The sequence below is a fragment of the Notothenia rossii genome (assembly GCF_949606895.1).
Source record: "Notothenia rossii genome assembly, chromosome: 5".
Lineage (NCBI taxonomy): Eukaryota > Metazoa > Chordata > Actinopteri > Perciformes > Nototheniidae > Notothenia > Notothenia rossii.
In genome coordinates, this window is record NC_136903.1 from 70,437,571 (window position 1) to 70,455,199 (window position 17,629).

Here is a 17,629-nt window from a genome sequence, read left to right on the forward strand (position 1 = left end):
CACACACACACACACACACACACACACACACACACACACACACACACACACACACACACACACACACACACACACACACACACACACACACACACACACACACACACACACACAGACACACACACACACACACACACACACACACACACACACACACACACACACTACAAAATCCAATATAAACACACAGAGGAAAGGACTAGATGTATCTGCCACTGTAAACACAGAGCAGCGCACATTAACATAAACTACAGCACTATATACACACATTCGGAGCAACGACACATGCTGGATTTACAGGAACAAACAGAGGCACAAAGCTCATTCTGTGTCTAACACTTCCAATCACACACATGGTCTTCAGCAGCGTTCAGATCCACGGGTCATGACACCAACTTGCAAGTTACACAGAGCAGCTGATAGACACCTGTGTGCTGTGACATGCAGGACCACAGTGGAACGGTAAGACTGCCTTTAATGGTTTATTTTTCTTACTCTTCAGTTTTCAGTAACATCCTCAGTTTGTTGTGGACTATAAAGACACAGAGTTAGATTGGATGTACAGAAAAGGTGTACTTGCAGTGAGGTGTCACTGTATTTGTTGGCAATACACTTTGTATGCCCCCCTGGATATAGTACTTAGGATGCTGTATTTTTATATTTTGTTCTTAAAGAGTTTGTTCTCCAAAATTACAGAGACAGATTTTCTAACTTTATTCTGGGCTCATTGTTTAGATTTGTTAAAAGTATATTATTTAATCAAGGCAGTGTTGCAAAAATATTTCAATTATATTACTTGAACCTTAAAGGTTCAGTTAACCCACATAACAATGACTTATCATTTAAATGCAGTTGAATGGAGTTGTATCTGTAGTTCTTCCAAGAGTCCAAGAGTCTACTCCCATCCAGCTTTGGGAGGGTGTATGCTGCCAGAAGCTATTCTAATGCTGGCATTAAACCATGCTAGGATAATGTTAACATGCTGATATTCTCCCAAAAAATATTATGACATTCCCAAATTAGTTTAGTATTTCAGAATGCTACCTTTTGTTTACAAGCACAAAAGGAAAAGTACAGCTGAGGCTGATTAGAATAACATTATTTGAGTTAGGTCATAAATCAACACATTGACCTGATGGTGTGCTTATACTGTAGGAAGTATGAGATTGCTTACTGTAATAACAATTCATCTTAATACTTCAACATTAGATCACATTTCATTACAAAAACGAAATTGTCTACTTCAAGGTGGCGGTAAAGGGAAAGTCAGTGGATCCTCAAATTCATTAAGATTCATCCTAAGCTGAAAACCATAGAAGTTGATGGAATTATGCTTTTTTGGTTAGTCATATCAGGGACCAAAAAATGTAGAAAAACACATTTGTCGGCCTCTGATCACCCTTTTCGGTTAAAATACTTGGGAAAAATGTTTTTGATTCCACTGTTGTAAAAAAACAAAATGACCGCGCTATGTGCCCCTCGGCACCCTCAGTCTCTGTAACTGTAATCTAGTTCCCATGCAGACAAACGTCTCATTTCTGTGATGAATGGAGCCACAGAGTCAGATGTCTCTCTCTGATGTGTGGGGCATAGTGAGTAATAATTGGCTGGTGTCAGAGTGGACAGGGAGAGATCAGAGGGCTCGTCATCATCAGAGGCAGACTGAGAGGATGACGTACAAATGGAAACAAAAACGAAAAGTGTAAAGCGAGAGGATGCAACCACTTAAAGGGAAATTCATTTGAGGATTGGAAAATGACACTAGATGAATTTAAATTATTGTCTTTAATGTACATCTTAACTCATATGACATTAGGATTGAGAGTCAGTGATTTTCTGACATTTCTGCATCTTGTTTTCTTTCTCCTCATTGCTTTGGTTGAACCCAAAACAGCTTGAAGTGGCACAGTAGATCGAGAATCATATGTCGTTATGCTACTTCTCTTCAAATTTGCAATAAGTCAAAGAGCATGGGAGCATGAGAGCCAGTCTGACCCAGCAGCCAAAGCAGGACGAGCAGGGAGGGAGTGGACAGCAGGCAGAGGGGGTTTCCCATGCAGGCCACGTTGTAGCACAGCTCTCACAATAGGCTTCTCTATAAATAAAGACTAGTAATGGATTTAGGACTTAGATCTAAAAACGTGTGGATGGAAGCCTTTCACTGTCTTGTAAGTTTCTGTACTTTCCTTTTTTTGGTGACTCAGAAAACACCTAGATTTTGAATATGATCTTTGTACTTTTCATTGACACTGGCTCTGTCACTTACTTACTTTATTTAAAGTGCTTCTTTTTTCTGCAATGCAGTTTTAAGAACAGCACCCATCGGGCTGTTGTGGGTGGCTCTCGAGGACAAGCTTTGTTTATGTGTTTTGGTTCGAGGGACTCTGGTGGGTTACAGTGAAAGACTCTCTGTAGTTCCCTAATTTGCGGCTGCGGTGGAAAATTCTCATTGGGGATTTGAGTACACGCGGCCTGAAAGCCTTGCAGTCAACACTTCATCATGAGTGATGTCAACTCACTCACACTTCACACAAACACTCACTTTCTGACAAGCCCCCCCCCCCCCCCCACACACACACACACACACACACACACACACACACACACACACACACACACGCACACACATACACACACACACACACCCACACAAACACACACACACACACACACACACACACACACACACACACACACACACACACACACACACACACACACACACACACACACACACACACACACACTGACACAGTTTGGGACTGCCCAGCCAATCAGAGCGAAGTGGAGTAGGTCCCCCCAGAAGTGGGTGGGAGAGCTGTTGAAACAGAAGTCTGTCTCAGGACACACAAAGTTTGCACTGGTGGTTAAGAGAACTTTTCTGCTTACAACTCTTCAGAATTATTTTAGTTTTTTCGTTCTTTTATTGTTATTTTATTGAGCTCTGGGGTCCATTAGGGCACTGCGTGAGTGTGGAATGTCTGAACTGGTGCGAATTCGTAGGAAACGACTGCAGATCCCCATCTCTAGGTAAGACAGGGGGTAATTATATGTACACAAGATATCATAGTTATCTATGTTCAGCCTTTTGTGTGACTACCTTATTAATGTTGAAGGACTTTACAGAACATGCTACATCTTACATTTAAAATGATTGATCACTGTTGGGTGCACTAAGGCTGTCTTGATCACATTCTGTCATGTACTGTAGGAGCTTTTTTGTTTTGCAGCAATAGAAATATGCGAGTAAAAAACAAACCCTGTACAGCACATTGATGAGAGATAATGCAGCGGCTCTGGGTGGATTTGTTGACACAGTTGCAGGTCACTAAATGAGAAGTGTATCCATACCTTGCAAAGTATCCTGTTTTAAATTGTCAGGAGATTTTACATATTTGATACATTCACAAGATTTTCTGCCTTACTTTACTTAGCAGAATGAGAGCACTTGTCACTGCCAGCGGTTGTGTGAACACTCATCTTACTCATGCTTTTTCTGTGGGAGGAAATGTGCTGCAGAGGTGATGGGTCATGTGGTTTTGTTTTGGTTAACATATTGCAGTATTAGTGTCTGCAGGGTATAGAACGGAAAACTTGTTGATTCTTTTGGGTCATTTGCAATAAAATCAAACATTTCACATTAAAAATGTACCATGAAAGATTATAGCATTTTTATTAGATCTAACAAGATAAGGGTTTGATTTGTGTTTACTTCTTTGTTTCTCAATACAATTAACTATACAGAACAGTTTTTGTGCTGACAAAGCTGATACCATTCAAACTCTTCAACACATAGTAAGTGCTCCGAGTAAGGATGCAGTGTCTAGATTCAACAAAGTCTGAGCCAAAGGAGGATTTGTCATTTCTCTCTATAAACAAAGTTTCAAGAGTGCACTTGATGGGTAATTTCCTGTAAACGTCCTTTCAGAGGCTCCCAAACAAGAAAGACTGTGTTATCATAAAAGATTACTTAAGATTGAAAGTGAGTGGTGGCATTTAGATGCATGCTATTTTTATGACTCGACAGCTTTTGAAAGCCCTTGCCAGCGTGATAAAGACTTGAAAAGCTGTGGCTCAGGAGCATGGCCTGGCGCAGTTTGAACACAATCCCTCTGATCACGGCAGCGTACACAAACCAAAATGTTTTTATATTGGAAGGATCTGTGGCACTAATGTGTTATCAGATAAAATGAATGTCTTTTTCTAAATGGCTGCGGAAAAAGAAAGCCCAATCAAAGCAGAAAGGTTCCACTATAAACTGAGGATGAGATTCTTCATCAGAGCTGTATGATGCTATGAAAGCTTTTCGATGTATTAGCATAATGAGGTTACATTAACACGCTGCAGGTGGGTTTCACTGTGGTGACATGTGTTCCAAGCATTTGCTTTTCATTACGCTGCAGGAGATTTATTCTGTTCCAAATGTTTTTTTATCGTAATTTGATTTTAAAGTTTAAAATTGAGCAACATTTTTTCAGACAAGATCAGATTGCAGCCAAGACTTCAAAAACATACTTTTTCTTGGAGCCCACTTTGACAAAATTAAGGTTACATAAGAACCATGGGAAGTTTTCCTCTCATGGAAAATGTGGCACTAATGATGCCCCCTTGCCACTGGCTTTCTTTGGACAGCTTGGCATTTAAATCACTTCCAAATGAACTCTTTGCTTTCAGCAGGATTTCTCAACCTTTTTGAAGTCCTGCTCATACCTTGCTTCACCCACTCAAGACAATGATAAGTGCTGTCAATTTGTGTATAGAAATCTTCTCTTTTTGTTCACACTGATCTTTTTTCTATACCCTGATTGAATTATAGTGAAGACTTTGATGCCAAACTGCTGTAACCTCTTGTATTTTCACAACACGGTTGCTGTTTTGAAGAGTAAGAAACAGCAGTTCGATTAATTTCAAAAAGGGCCTCAGCTATTTTATTGTATTGTTTGTTTTTACAGACTGAGGAGCATTTTGAAGCAGCTAGAGGAAAAAGATGTAGACTTCGAAGAAATAAAAAAAAATCTGGATCTCACAGCTTCGTTACTGGAGTCAGTTTACCACGATGGATCAAGGTAGGATATAGATGAATATGATGTTGACATTTTCTGATGAGTAAATTGACACACAAACTGTTTTAGCTCTATAGTTACTTTGAACTTGTGGGGTAAAGGCCAAAAAGGTTCTTAACTAGAATAGCATTAAATATGGGATTGTGGACAACTGCAGTGTTTTAGTTCAGTTTTTTACTATTACTCCGCTGCTTTAACATCTGTCTAACAATTAGTGTTTGTGTGTTTGTTTATTTGTTTGTTTGTTTGTTTGTTTGTGTGTTGTCTCTCAAAGGCAGTGTCTGGAGTCCGAGGATGACCTCCAGCAGTTACAGTCAGACGGCGTGCCTACAGAGGTCACTGATTGGCTGGCGTCTACTTTTACCCAGAGGGTTCGGCAGCCTGTACGACGCTCGGATGAGAAGCCCAAATTTCGCAGCATTGTACACGCAGTGCAGGCTGGGATATTTGTGGAGAGGTAAAATAACACATACTTAATTTTGTTGGTGTGATCTCCTTTTCAGCCCTATGTGGTTATGATCTTTTTTAGACGAGGCCAGTACTATTCCTAAGAATATTTGTCTGTAAAAAAGCAGCTACAGCGGAAAAGTAACAGTGCTAGGAATGAAACGATATGTTTTAAATTACGAGATGTAATTACACTAAAATAGGGAAAAAATAATCTCATACTATGAAACTCCTACTGTAAATGACTAATATGCACGTCTGTACTATAACTCTAATAAGATCATAAAGTTGTTACTATCACAGCCACAGAAACCACAGACAGCTGCACTGGATTGTGAAACATTAGGCCCCTGTTCTCTTTAAAACATCCTTCCAAAGGGGACAGGGACTTTGGAGGATTTATAAACAGCTCCTAAGACGAGTTTGCTGCACAATGTCAACATCTGAACTTTAACTGAACTCAACATAAACATTGCATTATTTCAGGATGTTCAAGAGGGCCTACACAGCAACCATGCCAGACCAACCTGCCGCGGCCGTAAACTGCCTCAGGGTAAGCCTCCACTACTGAATCTCTCTGTACCTCGTGTGTTTGTGCAATAAATCGGACATCACAAAAAAGGACCGTATACACACCAGAAGTATGCATCAATAACGCATTCACTTTCTCCCCCTTTTTTTCAGGATGTTGACCGCTGGAACTTTGACGTGTTTGCTCTGAACTCTGCCAGTTCTGATCACGCTCTGCAGACTCTGTTCTTTGAGCTGATCACCAGATATGGTCTCAACAGCCGGTTTAAGGTGTTTGACTTTGGATTTCATTGCATAGCTTAAAAAGTGCACTTCCCATACATTGGGCGAAGCCTGCGAGCTAGTTCAGGCAGTCAACTCGAGCAGTTATGCTGCATTCATACATAACGCCCCTTGCCCTACAACCAACCAAACAGAGTCTCCTTAATATGCCGCTCTATTTAACCTGCCAGATCTCTCTCTATGCATTGCTTGCTGCTGCTATTGCTGCTGCTACTTCCACGTCGCTGCTGCTTGCCTGCCCCACCACCACCCCAGCTTCCACCCCAGCTTCCACCTGTAGGCTCGGGGGGGTTAGTTATTTAATCATCACTCATCGTGCTATGTATATCTGTGGAGTGATGAGGCCCGAGCCTAGACGCCAAACTCAATTATATGCTGCTTCTAATAAACATGTTAAAGAAACACGTGAGTTGCCTGACTGAAATTATGTTATGGGACAAAGAGAACAATGTCGGTACTTTGGAGGGAAAATATTACAGTTATATGACACTTTTGACCTTGTAACAGCTGTTTGGAAAAAGTGTGTTGTAATTGCAGATATAATCAGGCATATGGGTTTTATTATCAATTTGGAACAAAAGGTTGCCAAATTATGTGCAAATCACATGCTAGCCATGTCAATCTCATGCACAACCTTGTGACACAATTCAGGCAGTTATTGTTGACACTAACTTTCTGAACCTTGAATTTCCAAAAACGACTTTGGATTAATAATTGTGAAATGCACTTTGCAGATACCAATCTCGTGCCTCACAGAGTTCCTGTCTGCACTGGAGAGAGGATATTGCAAACACAACAACCCGTACCACAGCCACGTTCATGCTGCTGACGTCACGCAGACGCTGCACTGCCTGCTGCTGCGCTCTGGACTCGTGGTACATTTGGCTTACTTTTATCCACTTATTTTTGGTGCTGAATTGTATCTTTCCAAGGCTAATGGATAGTGTTTTCGTATATTCTCCTTAAAATCCCATAAAAATCCCAAAAAACAGCCTTTTGTTAAACTGCCAGTCCGGCCCCCTGTTGGTTTCACTTGGTGTGAACAACCGCAGCAGCTATGAATATCTTCAAGGAAAGACTGTGTGTCATTACGCACATATTTAAAGATAGTAGGCTACTATGGTCAGATTTAGAGTTGTGATTCTGTTTGCGAAATACTCTCTGTTATAATGCATGCATATTCAACCCATGGTGCTGTCTGTCCTATAAAACTTATCTTTAATTCATAGTTATCATGTTTATGTGTATTTACATGAAGTAAACATATCCTGTTAACTTTAACGATTTGATTCAAAACCACCCCTAGGATCAATTCATTGTTGGTTTGGGTGTTTTGTTAGGATTTGTTTACTATACTGCACACTGTGCACACTGTGTCTCTTCCACAGTACAGTGTATGCACCCTGTTACATATTTTATATTGATTTTTTTTTTCTGCTCTTGAATCTATAAAGCACTGGCTGACAGAGCTTGAAGTGATGGCGTCACTGTTTGCTGCCGCCATTCACGACTATGAGCACACGGGAACCACAAATAACTTTCACATCCACACAAAGTAAGCTCTTTTTTTTAAACTTCTTTAAACCCTTATCCAAAAAAAACCTGCTGTATATACCCTGCATCCTGTTGTGACTTTTGTAAATTATTAGGAAATGTAGGAATAGTATGGTAGTGTTTTTAAGATGCAATTTTAGAAAAAGGGTATTAGAGGAAGAGAGAGAGACAGAGAGAGAGCTCTAAAGCTAATACTGTTTCATGCAGGGAACACAGTATTTTTAGATGTCATTTTTCCACACAGGACAGCTAAAGAACACAGTCTCTTGGCACACATCATCATCATCATCATCATCATCATACTTTATTTTGAGAATAATAAGCATCCACAATAATACAACTCGTCATGGTTACACAGTCTAAACCTGAACGTTGTACTCCGCCCAAAACAAATCTTCTCAGTGTCAAACATGCACCTATGTAGCATGGAAATACTGGCTTTTACTAACTAACTCTGGTCAGCTTTAATTTGTGTTGGTTTTAAATGTCTTTAGTTTTTATTTTAAAAATCGCATTTTCAATGCTGACCTGGCCAAGAAGGCAGCAACGTTACACATAACACATAATACAAACATATAAAATACAGAGAACATAACTAAGAAAACAAAAAACGAAAAGCAGTCACTACATTGTGCACACTAGGACAGTAATAAAGGTACACTACTTATTAATGCAAGAGCAGCTGGTGGAAAGGACTTCAGACAACTTCAATTTAAAACATGCTATTGAGACAAGTGCCCTCAGTTTTAGGCTTGACTGAAGGTCATTCCAAGACCAAGGACCATAATAAAAAAGACTCCTTTTTCCAGCCTCAGTCCGCACGGCAGGTACCTGGAACCGTATCCAGGCACTGGATCTGAGATTGTAAAAGTCACAAACTGGAGCAAATCTGGCACATATGTAGAGTGGAAGCTTACCTTAAATGGCTTTATACATTAATAAAAACCAATGCTGCATCCGCATAGTAAGTGAGGACAATCCAGTTAGGCTATACAGTGTGCAATGATGAGTCCTATAGGGTGCATTTGATATATAACGCAGTGTAGCATGGTAGAGTGGGTCAAGTTTGGCCAAAACATTGGGACAGGCAAATCTATAAATGGTATCAACGTAGTCCAGCTGGGACAGGAATAAGCCAGAGACCAACCTTTTATGGTTTTCTTACTGTTCAATAGCAGTTTGGAATCAAGAAGTGCATGCTGCAGCGTGATAAAATCAGATTTTAAATTGGAAACGAGGTCCACTTCTGCAAAGACATGCAATGGATTACTATCCACCTCAACAGTCTGCTCCAAACACTGATATTTCTAAAGCAAATGTGACCTAATCAGCAGTCTCATTTTGTGCAGCATTGCGCTCCTCGAAAGCTTTGAATCTCTGAGTAAGGCTGTGAATAGAATAATTCTGCAGACCTAGACTGGATTTAATTTGAAGTTTCTTTGTACAAAAGTTAAAAATCCTTTACTTGTTTTTATGTAAGTTTGTTACTTTAAGAGTTTATTTCATGAGCACATGTTAAAGGTGGGGCAGGTAAGTTTGAGAAACTGGCTCGTGATGCAATTTTTGTTATATTCCATGGAATGCTCTAAACATCCCGATAGCAATGAATATCTTAAGTGCTTTGACAAAAAATCCATAAAAAAATGTCATCTGTGGAAGACGTAACATTGTAAAAAGCAAGACCAATCATTTTAGCCAGCCCGGCTAAAATAACTGGATGGCCTACCTGCCTGTCAGCCTTCCATCAGTGCACAAGCTTGTCTCGTGCCCTCATTGGTCATGTGCGCATTTGTGTGTGTTGGAGGAGGTGCTCTGTAAGGAAGTGGCAGATTTTTTCCGGTTGTATATTTTCAAATTCTAGCGCACTCGAGCTGGTTTCTTCAAAATGACCTACAGTACCTCACCTTTAATAAAAGTTGAGTGGCTCTAAATTAATATTAATCTTCAACCATAACTTAACATGTTTCTTAGTTGTGATCAAAAGATAATAGGATATTAATAAATTGATACATTTCTTATTACCTTATTATTATGATGACACATTAAGTCAATGCACAGGAGGTCGCTTGATCTGTTGACTGTGCGCAAGAATGCAATTTTGCAGAAAAGAAAACTAATAATAATATAAGTTTCCCATAACAAATAATGCATATATTCTTATTTCTATAAATACATTTGAAAAGAGTTAGGATAACATCTGGGGGTTAGTGTAACAGTTTTTATGCTTAAAAGTTAATCAACTATTTGACTTTTTTTCTTCATAGCAGTCTAGATGTTTACTATGCATGAATCTTTCCTCACAGGATCAACAAGATGCTAACATCTAACCAATGCCACATTGCTACAGCATACACACATTTACACAATTGAAAAACATCATAGAAACTACCGCACATCCTATAATACAAAATATATGTATTTAGGAACTTGTTTGTTCACAATGTCCCCACGGTAACATTGTTTGGTACATATGTTCAAATCATTTTCAAATTAAAATTACAGGTCTGTAAAATAACGTTTTACTTGACGGATTTTTCTCCGACAGTAAATTATATTTGTCATTAAAAACAATTGCAACCATGACAAATTCAAAATGATCATGGCCTCTCTCTCCCCAATCTATTAAAAGTCCCCAAAAGCCCATTTCAACACAAAACTAAATGTGTTCTGTAAAGAGATTTTTACATCTGTTGAATTTTATGTTCAGTTTACTCAAATAATCACTAATTGGAAAACTTTTCACGATGTACTTTGTTTTCCATTTTAGAAGGCTAATACAGTCCATTAAACTAGTGGACACAGAATGCCTGATTGAGAAAATAAGTTAATTAACTTGATATACTGAGTCATTTATATGAAATCCTACTCCATCTTCAGCTCTCTAAATGCATCATTACAGACCCACAGCCATAGTGCTGGAAATATCCCCTCAGGACTCTTTTTTATCTCATTCTCAACTCCATCTCCCTTCACCACTGGAGAATTGTACAAATGTCACTCTTTAAACTCTCTTCTTCTTCTCTCTTCACCTCGTCTCTTGCTCGTTCTCTATCTATCCACCAGGTCAGAGTTTGCATTGATGTACAATGATCGGTCGGTACAGGAAAGCCATCATCTGAGTGCAGCGTTTCGCCTGCTGCAGGACGACCGAATGAACATCTTCACTAATTTGACAAGAGAGGAATGGATGTAAGAGCACACTATTTTTACTATCTGAAATTGTACAACTCATTTTTGTTCTATTTAGAAACACTCATGTTAAAAAAAGTTAGCTGATCTGGAAAAAATTGGTTTTAAATGGCTAAAGAAAGCAGGATGTCGGTCAGACTTAACCCCCACTTACTCTTTGAAGAAAATCTTACATAAAGAAAAATACTTTTAACCAACATCTATAAGAGGAAGTTTCACAGGAGGAAGTCGGGGATGTGTGGAGCAGGAGAGAGAAGATTAAATTGGCCGCATTAATACAATTAGATGTGACACAGCTTGAGCTTGTGTCACAAGAGTGAATAAAGCACTGATTGTGAAGCATTAATTTAACAGCGGGTGCCAATCTAATGCAAGCACAACTTCAGTGTTTTATCCAAACTATATGCTTCAATTACTGTTAACCAAATACTTTCTTGAGAATTGCTTCATTCAGGGTGGATTATATAGCCATCACTATGCAAATGAAAGATCTAATTATAAAACCGAACCCTTTCATTTTATATATTCTAATCATGCTTTACACAATGACCTGTCATTTGTTTATATTGTTTGTGTTGATAAGTGGTTAAACTAAGTTCTTTAACAATAGGACTATGAAGTTTGATAGCCATGGGATCTTTTAGGCCATCTAAAACAGTAAATATCTCAATGATCCTCAATGATAAAAACAGCGAGAAACCCATAATAGAAAAGGCGGTTTAAATGAACCCAATAGACCAGCATGCATTTTGAACAAATGGCATGTCGAGTTTTCTTTGAGAACCCACTCTATATAACTAACTAAATAACTGAATGTAACCAACCATGCTTTTTGTCAAAGAGCAATTTGACAACTCACTCACTGAAAAAGAAAGAGATGAGAGATGTGGGCCAACAACCTCCCAAGGTTCCCACAATAACAACAAGGAAGCAAATCATAACACTTTGTGCAGCGGGTAAGATGGAAGCTATTTAAAAAAAAACTAGTGATCACATTATTTAAAAAAGTCTATAATATACTGTATATGATGTATTAAATGTTTATTATTATCAACAAATCTAATTTAAATAGGATTTGCTGTATCGTGTTAATATTCACAGCAGCTGAAAGTTCCTGGCAAATGTAGTATTTACTCATGCAACCATTTACATGGTTGCAGTGAGCTTACATCATCGTGTTTTATAATTTACTTTAGCAATGTCATACGTAATGCATATTAACAATCAATAATAATAAGAAATTCAATTTTGATGGATCAATATTGGTATCAGCGTGCTTTCTACCCATTTTTTCTTTTTATGTAAACATGCTATTTCTGCCCTTAAAATTCAGTTTGTCAGAAAATATAAACGTATTAAACAGTTTTTGCATACTCATTGAGAAGGATGTTTCATCTCAGATACAATATGTGACTGTTAATGTAATGGCATCGCTTTGCAGGGATCCCTCAAGATAAACACCAGCATCACACTGAAGTGAGGCTTTTTCTAGCAGTCAGCGTTACCATGGGAACAGTACAATTCCTCACGAAATCTAAAAAGGCTACCCTCTGTACATTTACATCCTAGATCAAATGCTAAACTGTGTGTCTTTGTGTGTGTTGCTGTTAAGGGAGCTGCGATCACTTGTCATTGAGATGGTGTTGTCCACGGACATGTCCTCCCACCTGCTCCAAGTCAAAGGGATGAAATCCTGTCTTCAGCAACAAGAACGGTAACGCTAATGGGTTGTGCTGTGGTGCACATTTAAGAGGTCACATGAAATAACATGTTCAGATGATTCAAACAACCTTCACCAAGTGGCAAATTGATTTCCTCCCAGCAAGTGTCAAGTCTTCTTCTTTTTCCTTTTAACGACATGTCTGAGAAAACTAAAACAAGAAGTGCATCATTTCCTCCGACAGAATTGACAAGCCCAAAGCACTTTCTCTGCTGCTGCACACGGCCGACATCAGCCATCCATCCAAGCCCTGGGTGCTGCACTCTCGCTGGACCAAATCCCTGATGGAGGAGTTCTTCAGGCAGGTAGGAGCGCTAACAGACCTGAACTGATGCTGTGACGCTTTCTCGTGCAAGTATTATCAATGATTAGATTCAGTGGAAAAATTATCGAACACTTACTGTACTTAAGTAAAAGTAGAAATACTGCAGTATAAAAATGCTCCATTACAAGTAGAGGTCATGCTTTCGAACTTCAAAGTGAAAGTACCCAAGTATCAGCAAAAGAATTGTATTTAACATGTAATGTTATAATAGTTATTATGCCGAGTGGCCACTGTCAGTTTATTGCTTCAGTATTGGATCAGTATGTGTAGTAAATGAACTGCGAAAGTGGTAGGCCTATAGTTATCTAATCATCACTCAATGCTCTTTGTAAATCGGTGGAGTGATGAGGCCCGAGCCTAGGCGCCAAACTCACACTATGCTGCTTCTAATAAACATATTAAGAGTTGTCTGACTGAACTACATAAATAACTTAAAATTGTGTAAAATACAACCGACACAATGTATGATCTCCCGTCCTGGTTGAAGTTGAAGACCAACATTAGTAGGTCTATCTTTTGTGCTACAGATGGCTTTTGAGTTATTGTTGCCTAAGTGTTTTTCGTTAGTACAGTTCAAGGTTCGCTGTGAGCGTTTTTTACTGAGCTATTGTATAGAGAGGTTTTCCCTTCACATACTCTGTTCTTTCATGTCCAACGTTTTCTATTCTGGAGAGTTTGATCTGTTATTTTACTACCTTGATTGAAGATGTTGGACTGCTAATAATAACTGTGTAATTTTGTAAAAGCCTCAGCAAAGCCTGAAAGGGAGAGCGGGAAACCTTCAAAGATGTTTAACACGTCAGAGCTATACAGTATACAGTATGTACAGCAAAAATAGCACCTGAGGTATGTAGCAGAGACGGAGAGAGATATTTCTCTTTTAAACGTTTATTGAACAGGTACCTCCTGAAGTTAAGGCTACAATAGATTTTCTTCAAAAATTAAAGCCTGGAGAAAAGATCCACTGATAATCGATTCGGTGAAATGATTGTTGCTCCAGAACATTCACTCAATAAATCTTGAGATGAGATCTTTTGAAAACATTTTTTTACTTTTGAGTTGTGATAGATATCAAATGAAGCATGATGCAGCAATCTCCCTGGTTACCCCAAGGCTTTTGGTTTATTGTTCGGGATACATTTGAAAACATTTGTGCAACTGTTGGCCTGATCTTTCTGCTCAGTTGCTCAGTTTTTCTGGCAAGTTGCCATCATTAAACCAGGAGTGTTTTGTGAGTCACAGAATAAAATAAATATGTGTTCTTATCACCTTTAAAAATGCCATTATTATCATACCAGCCTACAGATTTTTGCCATATAGTGGCTGGTTTTGTGAAGCTGATTTTGAAGTCATGAGTTGATTTCCAGTTAATGCAGCAATACATTTCTATGTAAAGTCCTCTCTCCTCTTTTTTGACAGCTTGAAAAATAGAATAGAGGAGGTGTTGGGCAGCCTTTTGTCTTTGAAACCACTCTGAAAAGGCACTTTAATGTTTGTTCTATTATTTTTAAAAACAAAAGCATGGTAGCTTTAAAAGTCTCAGGTGGGGAGTGTTGGAGTCCAATAACCTTTACAAGTTATTTTCAGTTCATGTGTGGGATGCCCTTTAAGATATCTTCTCTCTCTCTTTCTATCTTTGTGAGGGTGATAGAGAGGCAGAGCTCGGCCTGCCCTTCTCTCCTCTGTGCGATCGAAAAAGTACCCTGGTAGCCGAGTCTCAGATTGGTATGTCTCACAAAACACTCACTCTCACTCAGTCTTCTTCTCACTAATATTATATAAGAGAGATTTTTCAACATCCATACTTCTGTTTGATAAAGTCAAACTGGAACTGCTGTGAAATATGTTATAAAACACTGTATTACATTTTTTAAATCATATTTTAAAATCTCAGAAATATTTATTTTTCTCCTGTTGATACATGGACATTTTGTCTTGCAGGTTTCATAGACTTCATAGTGTATCCCACATTCTCTCTACTGACTGACATGGCTGAAAAGATTGTTATTCCTTTGGTAGAGGAAAACCCAGGCCCACAAGACCCCTGCAACAGACACAGGTACACACAGAGAAGCATTGTACTGGTTACTCATTGCACACCATTGCTACCAGTTTGTCCCATTTGTGATAGTGCAATGTATGGCCCAAAAAGGAAAGACTCTATAGACCACCATTATAACTGCAAAAATGGTCAACTGTCACTCTTTGAAATTCAAGTTTCTTTCTGGGGCCAGCCAGAAAACTTGTATATGGGTAGATGAATATGGATACAACTTAAACAGAAATTGACCGCACTGTATTTTGTCAACAGTAATCTTTGGAAGGAGAGCTCCAGGGGTCTGCAGTGGAGTCTCGCTCACATCACAGCTGAGCTGGTGAGCTTCCGCTCCACCTGGACACGACACACCGAAGACAACAAGCTAAAATGGAAGGAGAGTGGCTCCAATGGTATGTTGTTTATTCAATCATTTATGTTATGAATGTGTATGCACTCTGTTAAGTCACACCTATCGCTACAGGGCTTACGATTTAACAATCCTGAGAAATATTTTTTTCTCCTTTTCTCGTTTGAAATGAATTGATGACCTGTGAAAAGTTGGACAACCTCCGCTAAAGTACAAGACCTTGTGTGACTGATTTGGCCGAGACAAAGCCACTCAGCTCCATGAATGTGCTCAGTCGCCCTGATCTGATTTGTTATCAACCCTCATGTCAAAGTGATCTCATGAGGAGATGAATAGGTACAGATATTGTCTCCTGTTCAGCTTAACAACATTTTCCAATGACTTTTCCAATCTCTTATATCCTCCAGGATTTTCAGACCCCAGTGTGACAAAAGGGCAGAGATCCAGGCAAGAGGAGCTGTCAGAAAACTCCCTGCAAGACCCCACTACGGATTCAGAACAGTAGAGAGGACTTTCTTTGTGATATCTGCTTTTATCATAGGTTAACTGAGGTTAATGCTGAGTCACTGTTTGTTACAAAACCACAAAGCCTTCTTATATCATGGTTTAGGGAGCTAGAGGAGGGCTGGTTTAGGCTTAACATCGTCTTCCCAAGGTAAGATGCAATATATTCAAACAAATGTCTTGGTGTCTTATTTCAAGTGAAGTATACTGTGATAATTTAAATGTAAAGTGTACATGCTGGCCATGTTATACAGTATCATGCATTATAATAAATTAATTTGCCACCTATACACTTGTAAGGAATATTGTACCTTTATTAGTTTGAACTGTACACAAATTATAAAATCATGTTATTAATAAAAAAAAATATTGAAAATATGCCGATGTCTGTCATATGTGAAGTTTTGATTTGTTATAATCAATAAATTCAAGCAAACTTTAACTATATTGCTCAACATTACAAAAAGAAATGTGTCACTAGGTGTTTTACAATCTCTACAGCAAACACCATTCTCTGTGCGTAGACCCTCGCAGCCGAAACAGTAAAAACACCAATAAACGAGTGAAACATTTGAAAAACAACCTTAGGGAGAGCAACTACAGGGTGTTTCCTCTTGCTTGACAAACATACATACAATAAATGTAGTGTGTACAGAATAAACAACCCAATAAAGGCTGGCCTTGTCATGGTGCGATATTGTGCCTTGTATTTCTATTAAGAACATTTTAAATGGGTCAAATAATGGAGTCTTTAATTATTTTCCTTTACCTTTCTGTGTCCTCCAAAAGATAATTACAGTACATTCAATGGCTTTTTCAACCAGCCCAAAACTATTATTACTACTATTTACTATTTCCCTAACACTTCAGTAACTTTAGAAACACTTTAAAACTTAAGAAGGACAAGTTTTTCACGATTTAAAGTCTCTTTCCAAAACCTGTTCTGCATTTCTATTATTGTGGCAGTCTAATAAGGGAGAGATCAATATCTTTCAAATAAATGTAGAATGAATCAAGACTTTTTGACTATAAAGTTCCAAATCCATCCAATGCCTTGATCTCATACTTCACCTTATGCAAGATAAAATAGTTTTTAGTAAGACCCTTCTTTGACTTTGTAATTCATGCAGTATTATCAAGTGCCCCTCTCTCACATTCCTGGTGTGGAATGACTCCAGTGCTCTGCTCTCCCAGTTGGAGGAGCTGTAGAGCAAATGAGGGAAGTGACTGCAGGATCGCCCAATGAGATCAGCTTCAAACACATTTCCCTAGTTTAACAATTGTCAGTTAGGCAGTTTGCAATTGCATCTCCAGCTTTTTTCATCTTAGGACAGTACAGACAGATGAAGCTGTTCCACATTTAAATGAAAAGTCTGGCTGTAAAATGAATTGCACCACAAGGAATAAAGACACAGGTGTGATACCACTGTTTAATGTACACCCCATACACACACTTGCACCCTGACCCCCAACACACAAACACCTCTAGCTATATTACAAAATGACATGTAATGTAATATATAAATGCAAAACAGTGAAATGGACCAATAGTGTCACTTTGAACTTGCACTTTCCATATTGTCTATTCAGTATCACACTACAAAAGCAA

At 38.7% G+C, this 17,629-nt stretch overlaps 1 protein-coding gene across 3 annotated transcripts; it reads left to right on the top strand.

The window, feature by feature from the left end:
- The first annotated feature begins 110 nt into the window (after positions 1–110).
- On the top strand, positions 111–16,398 carry LOC307039748 (dual specificity calcium/calmodulin-dependent 3',5'-cyclic nucleotide phosphodiesterase 1B-like). Of its 3 annotated transcripts, none has more exons than XM_079682112.1 (14): positions 137–462; positions 4,953–5,066; positions 5,338–5,520; positions 5,997–6,063; positions 6,195–6,311; positions 7,058–7,198; positions 7,778–7,878; positions 10,941–11,066; positions 12,679–12,780; positions 12,971–13,091; positions 14,755–14,836; positions 15,053–15,170; positions 15,423–15,559; positions 15,924–16,398. In XM_079682112.1, the coding sequence occupies exons 1-14, from the start codon at positions 386–388 to the stop codon at positions 16,019–16,021; spliced, it is 1,584 nt and encodes a 527-aa protein (XP_079538238.1). In that variant the 5' UTR covers positions 137–385; the 3' UTR covers positions 16,022–16,398. The 3 variants fall into 3 exon arrangements, 2 of the variants coding, with proteins under 2 accessions (XP_079538238.1, XP_079538239.1); XM_079682113.1 differs by lacking the exon at positions 137–462 and adding an exon at positions 2,799–3,030; XR_013808336.1 differs by lacking the exon at positions 15,924–16,398 and having other exon boundaries at positions 111–462; positions 14,763–14,836.
- The last annotated feature ends 1,231 nt before the right edge of the window (positions 16,399–17,629 follow it).